Source organism: Caretta caretta, chromosome 6 (genome assembly GCF_965140235.1).
Source record: "Caretta caretta isolate rCarCar2 chromosome 6, rCarCar1.hap1, whole genome shotgun sequence".
Lineage (NCBI taxonomy): Eukaryota > Metazoa > Chordata > Testudines > Cheloniidae > Caretta > Caretta caretta.
The window spans coordinates 37,003,488-37,020,912 of NC_134211.1; the positions used below are offsets into that span (position 1 = coordinate 37,003,488).

Sequence of the window (17,425 nt, forward strand, 5' to 3'; positions counted from 1 at the left end):
AGCAGTCAGGCGTAGCAAGCTTCCACAGGGCTATCGCCACTTGCTTCTCAACTGTCAGGGCAGCTCTCATTTTCGTATTCCTGTGCTTCAGGGAGGAGGAAAGCAACTCACAGAGTTCCAGCAAAGTGGTCTTACGCATGTGAAAGTTTCGCAGCCACTGTGAATCATCCCATACCTGCAGCACTATGCAGTCCCACCAGTCTGTGCTTGTTTGCCGGGCCCAGAATCGGCATTCCACTGTATCAACCAGTCCCACTGCCACCGTGATGTCCCAATTGCCACAGCCCGTGCTTTCAGAAATGTCTGTGTCCATGTCCTCATCAAAATCGTTCTCGTGCTGGCGTCTCTTAGCCCAGTTCTGCATATACTCCAGGATAATGCGCGAGGTGTTTACAATGCTCACAACAGCAGCGGTGAGCTGAATGGGCTCCATGCTTGCTGTGGTATGGCGTCTGCAGGAGAGCAGAGCTGGAGTGGAAGCGGTGGATGATGACAACATGGAGAAATTTGCTATTGAGACTGAGCTCATTTACAAGAGCAGGAGAGCAGAGTTGCAGCAGAAGTGGTGGATGATGACAGTTAGCAGTCATATTGCACCGTCTGCTGACAGCAGCACCCAGGACAACAACAACAGCGGTGGCAGTGAGCTGAGCTGAGCGGACTCTATGCTTGCCGTGGTATGGCGTCTGCACGGAAAAAAGGCGCGAAACTATTGTGTGCCATTGCTTCCATGGAGGGAGGGGTGACTGATGACACGTACCCAAAACCATCCGTGACAATGTTTTTGCCCCATCAGGCATTGGGAGCTTAATTCAGAATTCCAAAGGGCGGCAGAGACTGTGGGAACTGTGGGATAGCTACCCACAGTGCACCGCTCCGTAAGTCGTTACTAGCCATGGTAGCAAGGACACACTCTGAAGACTTAATGTGCTTAGTGTGGACATTCGCAATCGACTGTATAAAATTAATTTCTAAAAATCGACTTCTATAAAACTGACCTAATTTTGTAGTGTAGACATACCCTAAGAAGTACAGAGATTGAGCTGGAAGGGGAAAAAGGAGAAATAAATCAGACCACCACCATTAGCTACTTTAATTTTATGAATTGATCAGATTGGAGGTGGGAAAAGCTCTTGGTTTTTTTCAAGCTTTGTGCCAAGTCTCCTTTTATTTTCATAGGAGATTGGATTCAGAACACAGCTTATTGTCCCACACAGAAGGAAAACCTAAGTTCAGGTTTTCTATATTAACTCTCATAGCTGAATGCTCCACAGCCTGCAAAAGTAAGGCCCTTTAAGTAAGGACATATGGAAAATAATAAAATTCAATATGGGCCAATCTATGGTTTCCTTGTGCGTGCTAAATTTCAGCTTCAGGAATCTTTGTCAAGCTTATTCTAAGAAGCTTGATAAGTCGGTCAGTACATTGAAGCACAGTAATTCAGCACTAATTCTAAGGAAGCCACACTGAAAGAATAATAAAGCTCACAGGCACATAGATCAGCGATTCTCAAACTTTTTTGGCAAGGTGCCCATACCTTAATAGGGAGCTTGTGTCACAGTTCTCCTCCCCTCCCATTCACAATCACATGAACCATCTCCAGTTCCACAGGGAATTGAATACGTTCCCTGTGGCAACTACGGCAATTGCATGCATGGAAAAAGTAATATTAAGGACATGCTTAATGTATTCTGTCTTCATTGCAATTTGGCCCCTGAAAACAAAGAAGCGGAGCCAGCAGTGTGTGACCAACCAGTTTTCCACTGACTACTAGCAGTCTATGGACCACAGTCTGAGAACCTGTGATTTGTCATTTGCATCCAGACTGAAGAAAGAGAACACCTCATTTCCCTACCCGCTTTTTTCAGGATCAGTCTAGTGTGGGGTCTATGCTATTTACAAAAATATGTAATTCCCACCTCTCTCACTGTTCTGGGACTCATCAGGGTCACTACTTCCATTCCACAAGAATTGTGTAGCAATGGGTACACAGCATATTATTTGTGAAATATTTGTATTTGGGGATATTATTTGAATCTCCAAATATTATTGTAATCCGAATCCAATCTATTGATATTTTAGAGCTACCTGACTGTATAGAGATTTTTGAGGAGTTGCTGGATACATGGCTCTTCTCTCTGTTCACCTGGATGCAATGAAACAAGCAGCAACAGGTTTCTCCCCTAGCCCATGTCTCATGTTTGGTTAGGGTGAGGGAGGACGGTAGCCAGATAGACAGAGCTAAAAGCACATGATCGGAAACTAAGCAAGGCAGAGCTAGAGGAACTTATACGCTCCTAGACAGCATGAACATTTGCTGAAATTCTTTGCTCTGAACTGGATGGCTGGATATGGCAGATGTGCTGGTATTTGGAAAATCTAATTTTTTATTTTCCCCCTCCCTAGCCTTTCCAGCCAACAAATGGGAGAGGGTTGTCCATTTTGCTCCCTCTCACATCCTTCACTAAATTAATTAGACCAGTGAAGGTCTAACAGTTTCAGACAACTCTCACCCCACAGTTAGTGGAAAACATCAACACCTATTTTTGACATCATTAGCTGACCACTTATCGGTGCGCACACACTCCCATGTGCAACAACAGAGATTACACTTTTATTTCAGAAATATGGGTTCTACTTAGGTCAGAGGAAGGGATATTAGAAAGCAAAAGGGAAATGGGGAAGAGTGATGATTTTGGAAGCAAGCATAAAATTCTGTGAGAGAACTTCCTCCCCCACCTCATGGGAACTGAACAGAGTTCATACTAGAGATAGGTATCCTTTGACCTTATCCTAGATGGGAGCCTCTTTTTCTCTTCACTCCCAGCTTCCTCAGTTTGTCATGGAAGGTTTAATTAGGGAGACCTTGATGTCTTTCCTAACTGATGTTGGGTTGAGTCACAGGGCTAGCCTACTGTAAAAAGGCTTGAAAGTGGTGGCAGTATCCAACAAACTAGTGCTGTGTGAGAAACATACAGAGAGGCCTTGATCCCAACTTGCTGCTTCTTGAGCTGTGATGCTAGAAAAGTACTGCTATTTATAAAGACTATCCTACATCCTCTGAGGATGGAGAGGCACTTTTGTATCAATATAAGCTTACATGGCCTCCACATTGTATATCTTGATGGGCTCTCTTTTGTCTGTAGGTAGCAAGGTCTCTTAGAATGTCTCCATAATTATAAATGGCAGACTGAAACACCACGTACCGCATCCCTCCCCACCACCGTAGTGTTACATACATCTGCCAGATCTTATTCAACTTCTTAGCCATTATAGGCTGAATGTCTGCTGGTTGTGAAATTGTTTCCTACCATATCAACAATTTGCTGAGTGTGCAATGGGCACAGTTAAATTACTTTTTTGCGTTTCCACCAGTAGGTAAGATTCTACTGGTCTGGGGAGTTATTCCCTGTGCTTATTATAGAGAATATTGCTACAACTGATATCTTTTCTATCAGTAAAAGGCAAAAAGAAAACATTTTAACTGTGCCTACTGTATGACCGAGAACAGGCTGCTGTGTTTTTTGGCTCCACTGACTTGCTCCTTCATTTTGCTGCTACCCAGCCAATGCCCAGGGCACGTCTTGGCACTGCCCTCTTAACAAGTCTTTTCACAGTTAGGAAAGTACAGATGGCAGAGCTGGACTGTGGCAACATTTGTTTCAATTTGATCTAAGTGGTTTTTCTCCTTCCAGCTATCACCTGGCACTCACGGCTGCACAAGTTAAATGTTACAGGAGATCGCTGTTCAGGGACTGATTCTGATTTCTGAGAATCTGAAAATATCAGCTGTATCATCTGCCTGGGGTTTGCAATTTTACATTTGTCCCTGTGCTCCCATAATCCAGTTCAAGACCACAGACTTTATACTGCAATGAAAACCTAGCTATGGTACCTAACCTCTCGTAAAATCAAAACTGATCCTTCTCCCTTAAGTGTTTTATACTCATGGTGAAACTGTTCTCTATTGTAGGAGAAGTGCTTTTATTATCAGCCAAAAAGCATCAGTTTGCGATTACAGGATCTGAAATCTTTATATGCCATCACAGTTGGTGCCAGAACATGTGACACAACACTGGGATTCTGGGGCATGAGGATTCAATAAATCACTTTGATTGTTGCAATGTTTTATCGCTTATAGGAATTTGGGAGCACAACAGCTCAGGTTCTTCTGGGAGGACTGCAAGACTATTTGCAGTTCTCCACTTCCGTTCACTCCCACACTTTTTTCTTTAAGAACCATTTCTAGAAAAGGGAGCAGTATTCACACTGCTTTAAAGTCATCAGCATAAAAGGAATTACACACAACTACTGTATGTCATTATACTTTCATTTCTGTAAAGTAAGATTATAGAGTGTGCACTATAGTAACAGTGCATACATTTCTGGCATATTGTTTTTGGAAATAATCCCAATATATCCACTGTTTCAAGAATGAATTCTTCCATGAAAACATTAGACAGTGTTAAGCACTCCTTACCATAGGGAACAAAAGATTAATGGTGTTTCCGAGCTGACCCTTAAGGAATTTAAAATTCATCACTGTGGAGTCCAGCTTACAGAAAGCTACTTCTTGAGCATTCCCATTTTATTAGAGAGAACTGATATGTGTTATTGACCTCAGTTTAAAGTGTATACTGAACATCTTATTTACTGCACATAAACCTTTACTTTGCATACGTAAGATTTGAGAGATGAAATTTTATCAGGAAGGGGAAAATGTACTGCTTGAGAACTTATTTTAGTAGAAAGATTTAACTTCTGACCTAGGAAAACAGTAATAAAAAGTTATTTATCTTTGCTTTAATTGTGCAAAACATAGGCTAATCTCTGATAGTATAATATTACCCACGGTCATTTCCTGCTGCATACCCCAACTGAAAAGATACAAGGGCCTCCGGGACTGAAGCAAATATTTTCCACATAATTTTTTTAAACTGACTGAACTTCAAGCTTCTCAAGCTTCAGCCTTTATCAGAGATTGAGATAATATTGTGAAGCTTTCCATGATTCAAAAAGTCAATTAAAATTGTAGATCCTGTTCACATTTCACATACAGAATAGACTTCTATTTATTTATATAAAATACAGTTAAAATCAGTAAAATTGAGACACTAAAAGACAATCTGAAAACTGTATGGCATGGATACTTATTTGAGTCTTTAAGCGAATGCATAGTATTTGCAAGAAAATATTTACACAAAATACATAAAACTAGATTTTAAAGTTTATACTATTTCTGGAAAGTTAGAAAAGAAAATTTTTTATACAAAAAATATTTATTTATTGCTATCTTTAAAAACTGAAGAATAGTGTCAGGAAAGGATACAAGAAAATTATAAAAATCCACTAAAAACACACTTAATTCTTATGTGAAAAGGAAAATTCTGTTTTCTGCACTTTTACTTTTAGACAAGATAACTTTAAAAAAAAATCACATTTAGAAGTAACTTTGTTAAGTTCAGACTGCTCACCATAAAATTAAGATTTCAATTGTATTACATCTGTTTTTAAAATATATAAGCTACACTGGATGGCAAGTATGTTAACCCAACCCAACCCAACCCCCCCCCCCCCAGTTCCGTGCAATTACACCTATGCAGAAAGAGTTAATTAAATGAACTACTGACGCAAATACCCTCATCATCACAAAGTTATTCACAACATATTGTCTTTGCTTACCATAAACTCTTATAAAGGAAGCATGCTGTATGTTTACAATCTCAGTAACAGTCAATTTAAAATATTATTTTCTATTTGTTCAAACCTTGATTTCAGAATTTCATTTTAAGCATAAAGAGAGCTGATTTTTTCCCCTCATGGAGGTATGCCTATAATTAGATTCTCATGAAGAACTTGGCAATTGTTTAAGTTTGAGGCACTGAATATGTTTTTCCTTAGGAAGCTGAAAAGTCAAAGTCTGTTACTAACAAGTCTTTACAAAGAGACAACAGAGCACAACAAATCACTTACCCTCTTTAGCCACGTGAAGTGCTTGTAAATATCAATCTCACCATCCATGCTTTGGGCCCATCTCAGCAATAATATTTCCTGGGTTAAGAGGAACTTTTTGGACAGAGGATAGAGCTTTGTCTTGCAGAATGCAATCGCTACGTCTCCCCTTTCTGCCCCCACCTCTAAGAGCATGAATCTGTGTTCATATTTTTTCTTAAATCTCCTGCCTCTGTCCCTCAGGCTTATCCCAAACTCTGCTGACGGATGTATATACAACACACAACTGCATAAACTTCAGACTCTCCCCTCCGAGCATCTGTTTTTTTTAGTGCAGATCACAATTAGTGACAAGCAGCAACATCATTCTAAACGCTTCAAAAGATGTATCATGCCAGATGGTCTCTTGGAAAAAAGAAGCCTTCCATAGTAGTCTAAATCTGCAGTAACTGTTCCCTATTAATGGCAAAATAACAAGCTAAAAATTACTAAGCTCTCATAGAGAAACTATTTTCAAGTAATGCCTTCCCTGGCTTTCTGTTTCAAGAGTGGCTGGAACTCATTTCCCAAAGACCCCCTATTTCCTGTCTCTGTTTTACTCTGTGTTTATCATAACACTCCTCAGCTTCTCAGTTTATTTCAAGCTGGGGTTAAGCCTAAAAATAAGCCATGCTCTTTGAATTACTTGCCTGTTTTCACAGAACACACTGTAAAAATAAAAGGGGTTCAAGAAGGACCTTTATGGAGAAGTCAAATATTCTACGAACAAGACTTTTGCTAGAAGGGCCAAAGTTTCATCTTCACAAAGAACAACGATATGCCCCCAGCTTTTTACAGTCTTTTTCTACTGCAGCTGAAGCCACATAGCATGGCAATGTTTCAAATTTGCAATGCCAACATGAATGCTTGGCAAGATGAATGTATAGTCAAAGCAATGGTTCTGTTGAGAGGGGACATCTCAGGTTTGCCTGTTATAGTGGTGTCCCCTAGTGCCTACACACAGTATTATGTCTGCGACTTAATTTTTCTTTATGAATTCCAGTTTCAGCTTTTTAAGATTTCACTGGTGAAAATGCCCTAACTTGAAACCGGACAATAAAGAACACCACATGAAGAGAGAATTATTTTGGACAAAAATATTTTAAAAATTGTAAGAAGTTAAATGACAGGATCCAGGTCATGTCAACCTCTGAAAAAAACAGGATGCCTTATGAGTACCGAAGTTATGTTGCATCAAGTGGCTTGGGGAGTGGGGTTTTCCCCCTTGCTGAGTCAACAATGACATCCTCACGCCCATGCAGGTCTCAGGGCACTCACACAGATGCCCACTGCCTCCAGGGTCCCCAGCCAAACTCTTTCTGACTTTAGAGGGAATTCAACAGCAGAAAGAGGGAACCCATGCCCAATAACATTGCCGGCAATGGCACCACCATGTGCAAGGAACAACCAGGAGTTTGAAGCAGTATGTTTCCTTGAAAGACAACCCTTGTCTGGCTCTGTGTCATTTAGCTACACCTCAAAAGTACAGAGGCCTCAAGTAAAAATCTTCATCACTGGAGATTTTTAAGAGCAGGTTAGACAAAACACCTGTCAGGGATGGTCTAGATAATACTTAGCCCTGCCATGAGTGCAGGGGACTGGACTAGATGACGTCTCAAGACCCCTTCCAGTCCTCTGATTCTATATGGAGGAGTTTCTGCAGTTGGAGGGGTGAGAGGAGTGGTGCCATGTTATCTCAACTCAGACAGACTTTGGCCAAAGGAGTTCTGTCCTATAAGCCTCCAAGGCAAAAAGCAGAGGGGGGATAACCCAGGTTGCCAGCTCTGCTTAAAAGTTCCTTTTTCTTATTTAAAGCCACATGCTGGGGGAAATGTGTAAGACTTCTAAAGAATGAGTAATGTTAAGAAGTGCTAGTATGATTAAATGCACAAGCAAACCTCTTTTCAGAGTAGCAGCTGTGTTAGTCTGCATCTGCAAAAAGAAAAGGAGGATTTGTGGCACCTTAGAGACTAACAAATTTATTTGAGCATAAGCTTTCGTGAGACTAAATTTGTTAGTCTCTAAGGTGCTACAAGTACTCCTTTTCTTTTTGCAAATACAGACTAACATGGCTGCTACTCTGAAACCTCTTAGTAGTTCTGCAGTTCTTGACATCTAGAACAGCTACGGTTGCCAAGCCACCAGGATTGGCCTGGAGTCTCCCGGAATCGGCATTGATCTCTCTGTGACTACTGAAAGCAATCCAGGAGATTTTTCATCAGAGATTTTAAGAAAATGACATTATGTCATGCTGGGGCGGGAGAAAAAACTTCCCGGAATAGCTTCAGTCGGAGTTGGCAACTCTAAGCACAGCCTTCCTATATTTGCCCATCTTATTAACTCTCCGTATCGCTTAAAATCTCATAAAAACTCTCATTTCTCATGTGTCTATATTATGTATCTTATATAAATTAAATATGACCATATGTGACAACCACCATCTTCGCTGACATACTGGGGATCTCTGGAACTAAAAACATGAACTGTTACAGTTTGAGATAAAGAGATCTGAAAGCTCTGAAACATATTTTCATGCAGGACAACAACAGTCAGTTATAATTTTACCTTGGGCTTCAGGTGTACATTACATGGTACTACATGTGTGGAACCAGACTTTCCAAACTTTATCCATTTCAGATCATTTTCCAAACCTCCCTCATTTCAGATCATTTTTAAAAATAACTTGCCACTTTTAAAAAGCTTTCAACACCCCCGCCCATTATGCTTTTAATTAGTCAATTAAACCCAATCATAACTTCTTTAAAACGTCTCACATTCAAAATGTCACTGCTTGACAGCAGTGGAATCAATTAATTATGCTCAAGGAAAGTTGCATTACTCTACTTATTACTGTCTAAATACAATATTCATAGACAGGTGAACAATAGTTCTCTTGATATAAAAAATATTTTAAATTACCAACATACCTTATTCCTGTCCAATGATTTGTTTCAGATTTCACGTAACTGCGCCTGATTTTGTCACAGTCATTCTTCCTGACTAAAAGGTAACAGGGTGACTGAATTTCTAGTTATCTTACACTCAGTCAGCCCCTTATCAGCTAGGAATGTTGACAAAGTACATTCCAAACAGTCACATGCTTGCTTTTAGCCTGTCACCTGCATGCTGGATTTTCTCTCCTGTTTGAGCTTTGGCCCTAAAGAGTTTCAAGTAGCAAATGAATACAGCAGGATACAAACCAAATGTGTTAAGATTAATCAGCGTATTTTTTCATTTAACTAGGAAGGTGGGCTGGTTTCTATGGGGTGAATAAAGATGAGATGGTGGGAAATGTTACAGTTTGGAAGTATTTTCATGAGGTTACTATTATATTGCTCCATTATATCTGCTGTTAAGAAACCAATGTCAACTTCTAATTATTCCTTTTTTTAAAAATTGAACAGGCAGTCCTACATTCAATTCAGACCATTCTTTTCTTTCTTGGTATTTGATTTAGTATTTCACTTGAGCAGTTTCAGTTTTCAAGAAACTATCACCTATATCCCCCCCAAAACAAAGGACACACATCAGATATGGGAATATAATCTGAAACATTAATCTTAAAAAACAACAACAAGGAGTCCTTGTGGCACCTTAGAGACTAACAAATTTATTTGGGCATAAACTTTCGTGGGCTAGAACCCACTTCATCAGTTGTATGGAGTGGAAAATACAGGAGCAGGTACAAATACATGAAAAGATGTGAATAGCAAAGTTCCTGTAGTCCATTGTGTGTAGCCAGAGACCACCGAACACAATGCCTTCCCTTCCCAGTGAATTCTCAGAAGAGACCCACTGATCACAGCTGCTGCTGTTACAATGTCAACTCCTCCACTTTCAAAACAGATCAAGGGAGAGATCCACATGAATTTCTTGCCTAATATATAATGAATGGAAACCACACTGCTAATACCCTGTGCATTTCTAGCTATTTACTAATCTATATTCAGAAGCATTAAATTTGCTTTTACAAGCAAATACTCTTTTAATCCCATATCAAACATTAAACAGACTTGCCACAAATACATTTCTAAATCTATTAGGATCAGTGTGCTCCAGGCTCTTATTTATACCTCCTGCAGTTAAGAGGCCAATGTTGTCATCTAATTCCAGAAGTGGAAGGGAAACAAAAAGCCATAGATCTGCTGGGGTTGGGGAGAGAAGGGAGTGCTTGCTTTATTTCATGTTTGTCTTCTCTAGGGTTGAGAAGTTGGCCATTCTCGGCAGGATTGTTCTCTTACCAACCTCACTGAGGCCCTGTAGAAAGCATTACATGTTCTGAAGCAAACCTGTTATAATGTTTTGTGATGGCACCCAGCAAAAATGTTTGTGGACTGTGCTCCTATTGGAGCCAGGCTGCCATATGTGGTTGGAGAAAGGGGAAAAAACAATACAGTGATTCAGGAACTCTATGTGCATGACTCTAGCCCTCAGCAGATCTGCAGGGGAGGAGGGGCGGGTATCAGGTCTGAGGACAAATCACACTGAAATGGAGCATATCAAAATTAAATTTGAAGTGGGAAGTTTTAATGAAAACTAGGAATTGATCAAGGATATCCTACTGGGTGTCCAAAAAGCCATAAGTCCACAGACAATGAAAAAATTACGCTGAACAAGAAAGAGGCTTGGTAAAGAGGATTATATATATAAATAAATAAAAAGATAGAAAAAAGGGGAAGTAAATGGCAATGAATACAAGTTAAAAAAAAGTATGCTACTGATAAGGGAAACCAAAGAAATCAATGAAATATAAATGGCCAACAGGGGTAAAGATAATAAGGCGGCAGTTTTTAAATATATTAGCAACAAGAAAAACCCTACATCAGGTATAGGTCCATTGTTAGATGCAGATGGCAAAACTATAAATAGTGATGTAAAAAAGGAGAAATATTCATAGATACTAAGGTCAGAAGGGACCATTATGATCATCTAGTCTGACCTCCTGCACAGCGCAGGCCACAGAATTTCACCCACTACTCCTGCAAAAAACCTCTCACCTATGTCTGAGCTATTGAAGTTCTCAAATCATGGTTTAAAGACTTGAAGGAGCATAGAATCCTCCAGCAAGTGATCCGTGCCCCATGCTACAGAGGAAGGCGAAAAACCTCCAGGGCCTCTTCCAATCTGCCCTGGAGGAAAATCCCTTCCCGACCCCAAATATGGCCATCAGCTAAACCCTGAGCATACGGGTAAGATTCACCAGCCAGATACTACAGAAAATTCTTTCCTGGGTAACTCAGATCCCACCCCATCTAGCATCCCATCACAGGCCATTAGGCCTATTTACCGTGAATATTTAATTACCAAAACCATGCTACCCCATCATACCATCTCCTCCATAAACTTATCGAGTTTAATCTTAAAGCCAGATAGATCTTTTGCCCCCACTGTTTCCCTTGGAAGGCTATTCCAAAACTTCACTCCTCTGATGGTTAGAAACCTTCGTCTAATTTCAAGTCTAAACTTCCCAATGACCAGTTTATATCCATTTGTTCTTGTGTCCATATTGGTACTGATTTTAAATAATTCCTCTCCCTCTCCGGTATTTATCCCTCTGATATATTTATAGAGAGAATCATATCTCCCCTCAACCTTCTTTTAGTTAGGCTAAACAAGCCAAGCTCCTTGAGTCTCCTTTCATAAGACAAGTTTTCCATTCCTTGGATCATCCTTGTAGCCCTTCTCCGTACCTGTTCCAGTTTGAATTCATCCTTCTTAAACATGGGAGACCAGAACTGCACACAGTATTCCAGGTGAAGTCTCAAAAGATATATCTATTCTGCATTTAGAACAAAGCAGGAGGATGTATCCAGCCTATATGATGATGTGGATGGAACTGAAAGTTTACTATGTAGTGACAAAGAAAGATGCGAGGCAGAATCTGCTAAAATTAAACATTTTGAAGATCAATAGGCCCAGATAATTTACACCCAAGAGTCTTTTGAACTACTAATGATAATAAATAACAAATCTTGGAAAACTAGGGAAATTCCCAAAGGATAGGAGGACTGCTACTATAGTTCCAATATTAAAAAAAAAGAGTAAAAGGCATAGGATGACCAGATGTCCCATTTTTATAGGGACAGTCCCAATATTTGGAATTTTGTCTTATGTAGGCCCCTATTACCCCTACCCCATCCCGATTTTTCATAGTTGCTATCTGGTCACTCTAAAAAAGGGATGACTCAGGAAACTTAGGTAAAATAATGGAATGGTTAATTTGGGATTCTATCAGCAAAGAATTAGAGGCTAAAAAACAAAAACAAACAAACAAAAAAACAAATGCCAGTCAGCTTCATTTCATGGAAGGAAGGGCTTGTCGAACAAGATCTGGTTGATAAAGGCAATGTGTTGCTATAGTATAGCTGAATTCTTCCAATGCATTTGACTTAATACCACATGGCATTTTGATTTTAAAACTTACATTATATGGAGTTAACAGGGCACACATTAAATGGATTAAATTTGCTCTATTGACAGATCTCAAAATGTAGTGGTTAATGGAGAGATATCAATAAATGTGACTGTGTCTAATAGAGTCCCAAGGGGATCAGTTCTTGGTCCAACACTATTTAATATTTTCATCGGCACTCTAGACAATGATGTAAAATCTTTGCTACTGAAGTTTGCAGAAGATAAAAAAACGGTGGGATAATAAATAGCGAGGACAGGCTACTGTTACACAATGATCTGAATCACCTGGTTAAATTATCACAATCCAGCAAAATGCCTTTTAATTCAGCCAGAGGCAAAAGAAAATACATTCAGAAACTAAGAGCACAGATTATGTGAGGTTTAATGAGCTCAACTTATTCAGCTTATCAAAGAGGAGGTTGAGAGGTGACTTGATCACTGTGTATAGGTACTTGCACGTGCAATAGATCCCTGTAAGAGGAGGCATTTCAACATTGTTGACTAGGGCATAACAAGATCCAATGGCTGGAAATTGAAGTTAAACAACTTCAACCTTGAAATAAGACATTTCCTACCAGTGAACATTGGAACAGCTTACCAGGGAAGATGGACAACTCACCATTGCTTGGAGGTTTTAAGAGCAGATTAAATATCTTTCTAAAGGATTTCCTTTAATCCAGCTTCTGAGAGAAATTCTACAATCTGTGTGTGCAGAAGATCAAACTAGATGGTCATGGTGGTCTCTTCTGGCCTTTGACTCTGAGAATCTATGAGTCCCCAGGTTCACCCTTTTCCTTCATGGGCTATGGGTAGGATGGGATTGCCTGTATAGTCCCTTAATACGCTCATAACACATGAAGCTCTGCATTAGGATAATGGCTATAACCAAATCCCATGCTTCAGGGCTCCAGTCAGTTGCCTACCGAAGTCGGGAAGGAATTCTGCCCCCAATCCACACTTGGTAGGTGAATGCTGGATATTTTGTTCCCACCTTCTTCTGAAGCAGAGATTGCACACAGCTGGACCAGTGCTCTGAGGCCCCTATCTAGATGCCTAGCTGGTGGGTCTTGCTCACATTCTCAGGCCATACTGACTACCAGATTTGGGTTTGGGAAGGAATTTCCCTCTCAAAGTGGCTTGACCCTGGGGCTGTAAGAACCCATGGACCTAGAACTGAGGTCTGCAGGAAGATGCTGCTTTCTCGGTTACCACCGAGAAGCTAAACCCTGCAGCATGTCCCATTCTAAGGGGCCTGAGCAACAGTGCTCTGTGATTCCCTGATTGGTTGGCACTCCCCATATAAACCAGGATGCCATTTCTGGGTATTGTCTGAGCAATGCAGCCTCTGGTGTGCTTCTGCATTAGACCCCGCCCCGCCACTCCTTGCTGAGATTTGCCTCCCAGCTCTCGACCTAGGCTTGGCTCCAGACCCTGATCTCTGGTTTGCTGTCTTTGGCTTATGACCATTGGTGGCCCTGGTGAAACACCCTGACCTAGCCCGACCCCACTTCTCTACTCATGCTTTCAACTTGAAACAGACTTGGGCCTGCGATTTTGAACTGGCCAGGCCCCAGATTGGTCTTTGACCTTCAGCCCTGATACTGAGCAGCTCACTCTGTGCCATGGGCCACCTACCGCGAGCCCTGACAAGGTTTTTTCACCTTCTTTTCTGTAACATAGTTTGCCTGCTGAGGTCATCTGGGCATCTCACCTAATCAACTCCCTGCCATTACGGGGGCCTGGAGATTGGTGCCACCTTGGTCTCTTCCTATGGCACACATTTTAGTGTTTGAGCTAACTAAAGTCTTTCATCTTAATAGAGGGGTATTTGGGTGAAATTTAAAGCCCTGTGATATAAAGGGGGTCAGACTAGATATTCTAATGGTCTCTCCTGGTCTTAAACTCTATTGGCTTCTGCAGGTCTGGAAGAAAAGAAAGGGGCATACTGTCCAGTAACTGACCCTTTCCCTGATCAGTTTTTAACATTAGTTAAAGACAGCACTTGCTGATTTGGCTTTGATAGTGCTTTGACTTTGGCTTTGATAGTGCCTGTTTATAATGCACTTTATAAAACAAAGGCAATTTAGCCCTTAAGATGAAAAACAACTCAAGCCCATCAGCCCCTGCAGATATTATTAAAACAGTCCTATTCAGCACAGACACTCGGCCTTCCAGATATTTCAAGAATTCAGATGATGGGCTCCGCTAGATACTTGCCCAGCCTATTCAAAGAAAATTAGTCAAACAGGCCAGCTCCAGGGAAGGGAGTTGTAGGTCAGGGAGCCCATGTAACCAATCTCTCTTCACCACCTTAAGCATCACCATTAGCCCGTCCTCCATCCCCTATTTCCAATGCTTACCCCTCCTACTGCTTGGGCTGGGCAGGTCTTAGAAGTTACATATATCTTTGGAGACTGGGGGAAAGCAGGTCAGGACCAGGTTTCACTGGTAGGTTTTGAACGTGAAAATGCCATAGGCATCCAAAACCCCATGTCTGCAGCTAGGGAGTGGTAAAGGGTGTGGTGCGTCTCATCAGTAGAGTGGAAGTGTGAATGTGCTAAAAGGAAAATCAGGCCATTTGAGCAAAAGGCAGCAGCCTTTTTACATGTGGTGGGAAATGACTGTAGAAACATGAAAAGGCATCTCCAACAGTTGGTTCTTAGCCATTTGGTCAAGACCAAGTGACACTTCCTAGATAACAAGCCCAACACAAATGATGTACATTATAGCATATTTGGACCAAGCAGCAGCAGAAAAGAGAAGCAGCTTGTCTCTTTGGCAGAAGGAGAAACAATTTTGATTTTGGAACTAAAACTCTGGAGTGCTTATTTGGAGTTCTGCATGTGGAAGCATCAGTGCGTACCCAGGACAAATAAGACTTTTAACTTGCAAAGGACATCAAACAGTTTTTTTTAATCCTTTCCTCTTTTCTAAGCCAGCATGATTAAGACAGGCTCCTATTACATATGCTGGATGAAAACATAACTCCTCGAGCAGGTGCAGGAGACTTTGGAGCCTTTCCCAATTGCAGGTCATACTATAGCATAGCTTTCTAGCACCATTAGGCCTTTGTGGTAGTTCTAGAAATAACTGGCTCTCCTCCTTTCTTTTACATAAAGAAAATATCACCAGTGCTTTGTGGGAAGTTACTATTTACTTGTTCATTAACAGACATTTTTACATTCTTGGCCATTTCAAACATTCTTTGCCACATACTGAAATACACTTTCAGACCCAGTCACAAAAGGAGCTACAATTTACATTTGAGGTTTCATTAAATTTACTTAGAATAAAAAGGTAGAATATAGGAAATTTTAATACTTAGCCTCGGTGTAAAATTACCTTTTAATCAAATGTAAAACTCCTGTTATGGACATCCAAAACCAGCAGGTCTGCTCCAGCTAGGGAAAGGTATGTCAACATGGAAAATGTGAACTTGGAAAATGTTTGATGAGACTAACATACACATTTCTGCTACTAGTCTGACTTACCGGGTCAGGCTTGCAGTATTCAGCCTGACAGGTTTCCATGTACTACTGAAATTATGAAATATATAATAACTGACATGATAAAATGGACTGTGTTAAGACAATAATAATTGCATTTTGAGGCTTCACACACCCTCATGTTTTACAGTTTATTTTTTTATTTTAAAAAACTGGGCAAAGGCTTACCTACAGTATTTTATTATAACTTGGCAGGGAATGACACCTAGTTTCTAGATATGTTTTAATTCTAGATTCACTTTGCGCTAACTGAGAAATAATAAGTCAGTCTTTTAGAGGACTTGGAATTACCAATACTTAGTGCAATAACGTTTATATAAATCCTGTACCTAGTGCAATGATTATTAATTATACTGTATCTTTATTATGCTATATCAGGCAGTAATGTGATCCTTTCTCCAACAAAGTGAGACAGAGTGCAGGCTGGGTTATCATCATCTTAAAACATTCACTCCAGTGTTGAATAGGAAATAAAACAACTTCAGCATTTACCCAGATTGTAAACAAAACCTATCAGCATATGAGTCCTGTTTTATTTGTGTGTTTCTGAGCTACAATATTTAGGTTTTTTAGCTATTTAGTACTGGAAAGATGATAAAACCTGAAAATATATTTAGCTGGAATCAAAGTTGAAGTGCACCTCTATAGGCAATGTAATGCTTTTGGCCTGAATTATAAGATACTGTTAACACAATATCTCCCCCAATAAAGATATCTGACTGATATGACAGGCCAAATTACCCAAATACATTTTGTACAGATTGAATGTCTGAAAGACAGCTGTAAGCAAGAATACTTTAGGTCTATACTGTTTCTATACAATTCCAGTAAGATCTCCAAATCCAGTACTGGATATCCAGACACAGAGATTTTTTTATCATGGCTATCTCTATTTCACACTTGTGGCACCCCTACTTTTTATCTAGTTTTCATGATCTAATAAAATAAATCCCTCCTTATTCAGCCCTTGATAGATAACAATTTCTTCCACAAAAGCCTCCTCTCACACACAGCAAATTACTTTTAAACCTCAATATCTGTACACTTAGAGCAGTGCATCATACTATTTTAATAGGAAGAGCTGGAAATTGCAGTGGCAAGATCAGATGATATATAAAATGAAGAACTGTCAGCAAGTGGAGCTTTAGGCACAAGAGGAAAAGAACTTTTACACATATGTCAGCTGCTTATTGCAATGGGAAAAAGACACTTAAGACAACAGCTGAGACTTTGATACCTAGGATTTGTCCAGATCCATTATTCAAAATCCTTCTAAAGGCAAATGTGCAATTGCTATCCCCCAATGCGTTCTTGAAAACACACAGAATAGTCCCAGCTACAAGTCCTATGAACTAATGAAGAGGAGGTTTTCCAAATGGGGAAGGGGAGAACTCTACATTTTTATCATAGACACCCTAAATCTAGCTCTGACCACTGTGAATCCCCCTGCTCAATTCTTGGCAGGAATTCTGAAAGGCAGTCATGTTGGGACTGTGGGACAGCACTGCTGGCTA

At 40.2% G+C, this 17,425-nt stretch overlaps 1 protein-coding gene across 11 annotated transcripts in view; it reads right to left on the bottom strand.

Moving 5' to 3' along the window:
• PPFIBP2 (PPFIB scaffold protein 2) overlaps nt 1-17,425 on the bottom strand; it is a 222,714-nt gene that overhangs the window by 107,599 nt on the left and 97,690 nt on the right. The window contains exon 1 of one of the 11 annotated variants that reach the window (XM_075129439.1): nt 8,919-9,057. The exons of 8 other annotated variants lie outside the window; for them this stretch is intronic. Coding sequence is in view for 2 of the 3 variants with exons in the window: in XM_075129437.1 (XP_074985538.1) it covers nt 5,974-6,147 (174 nt within the window). In the remaining variant the exon portion in view is untranslated. Of the gene's footprint in view, nt 1-5,973; nt 6,447-8,918; nt 9,058-17,425 lie in introns of those variants that run through there. 2 more of the 11 variants (XM_075129437.1, XM_048852577.2) reach the window with 2 other exon arrangements.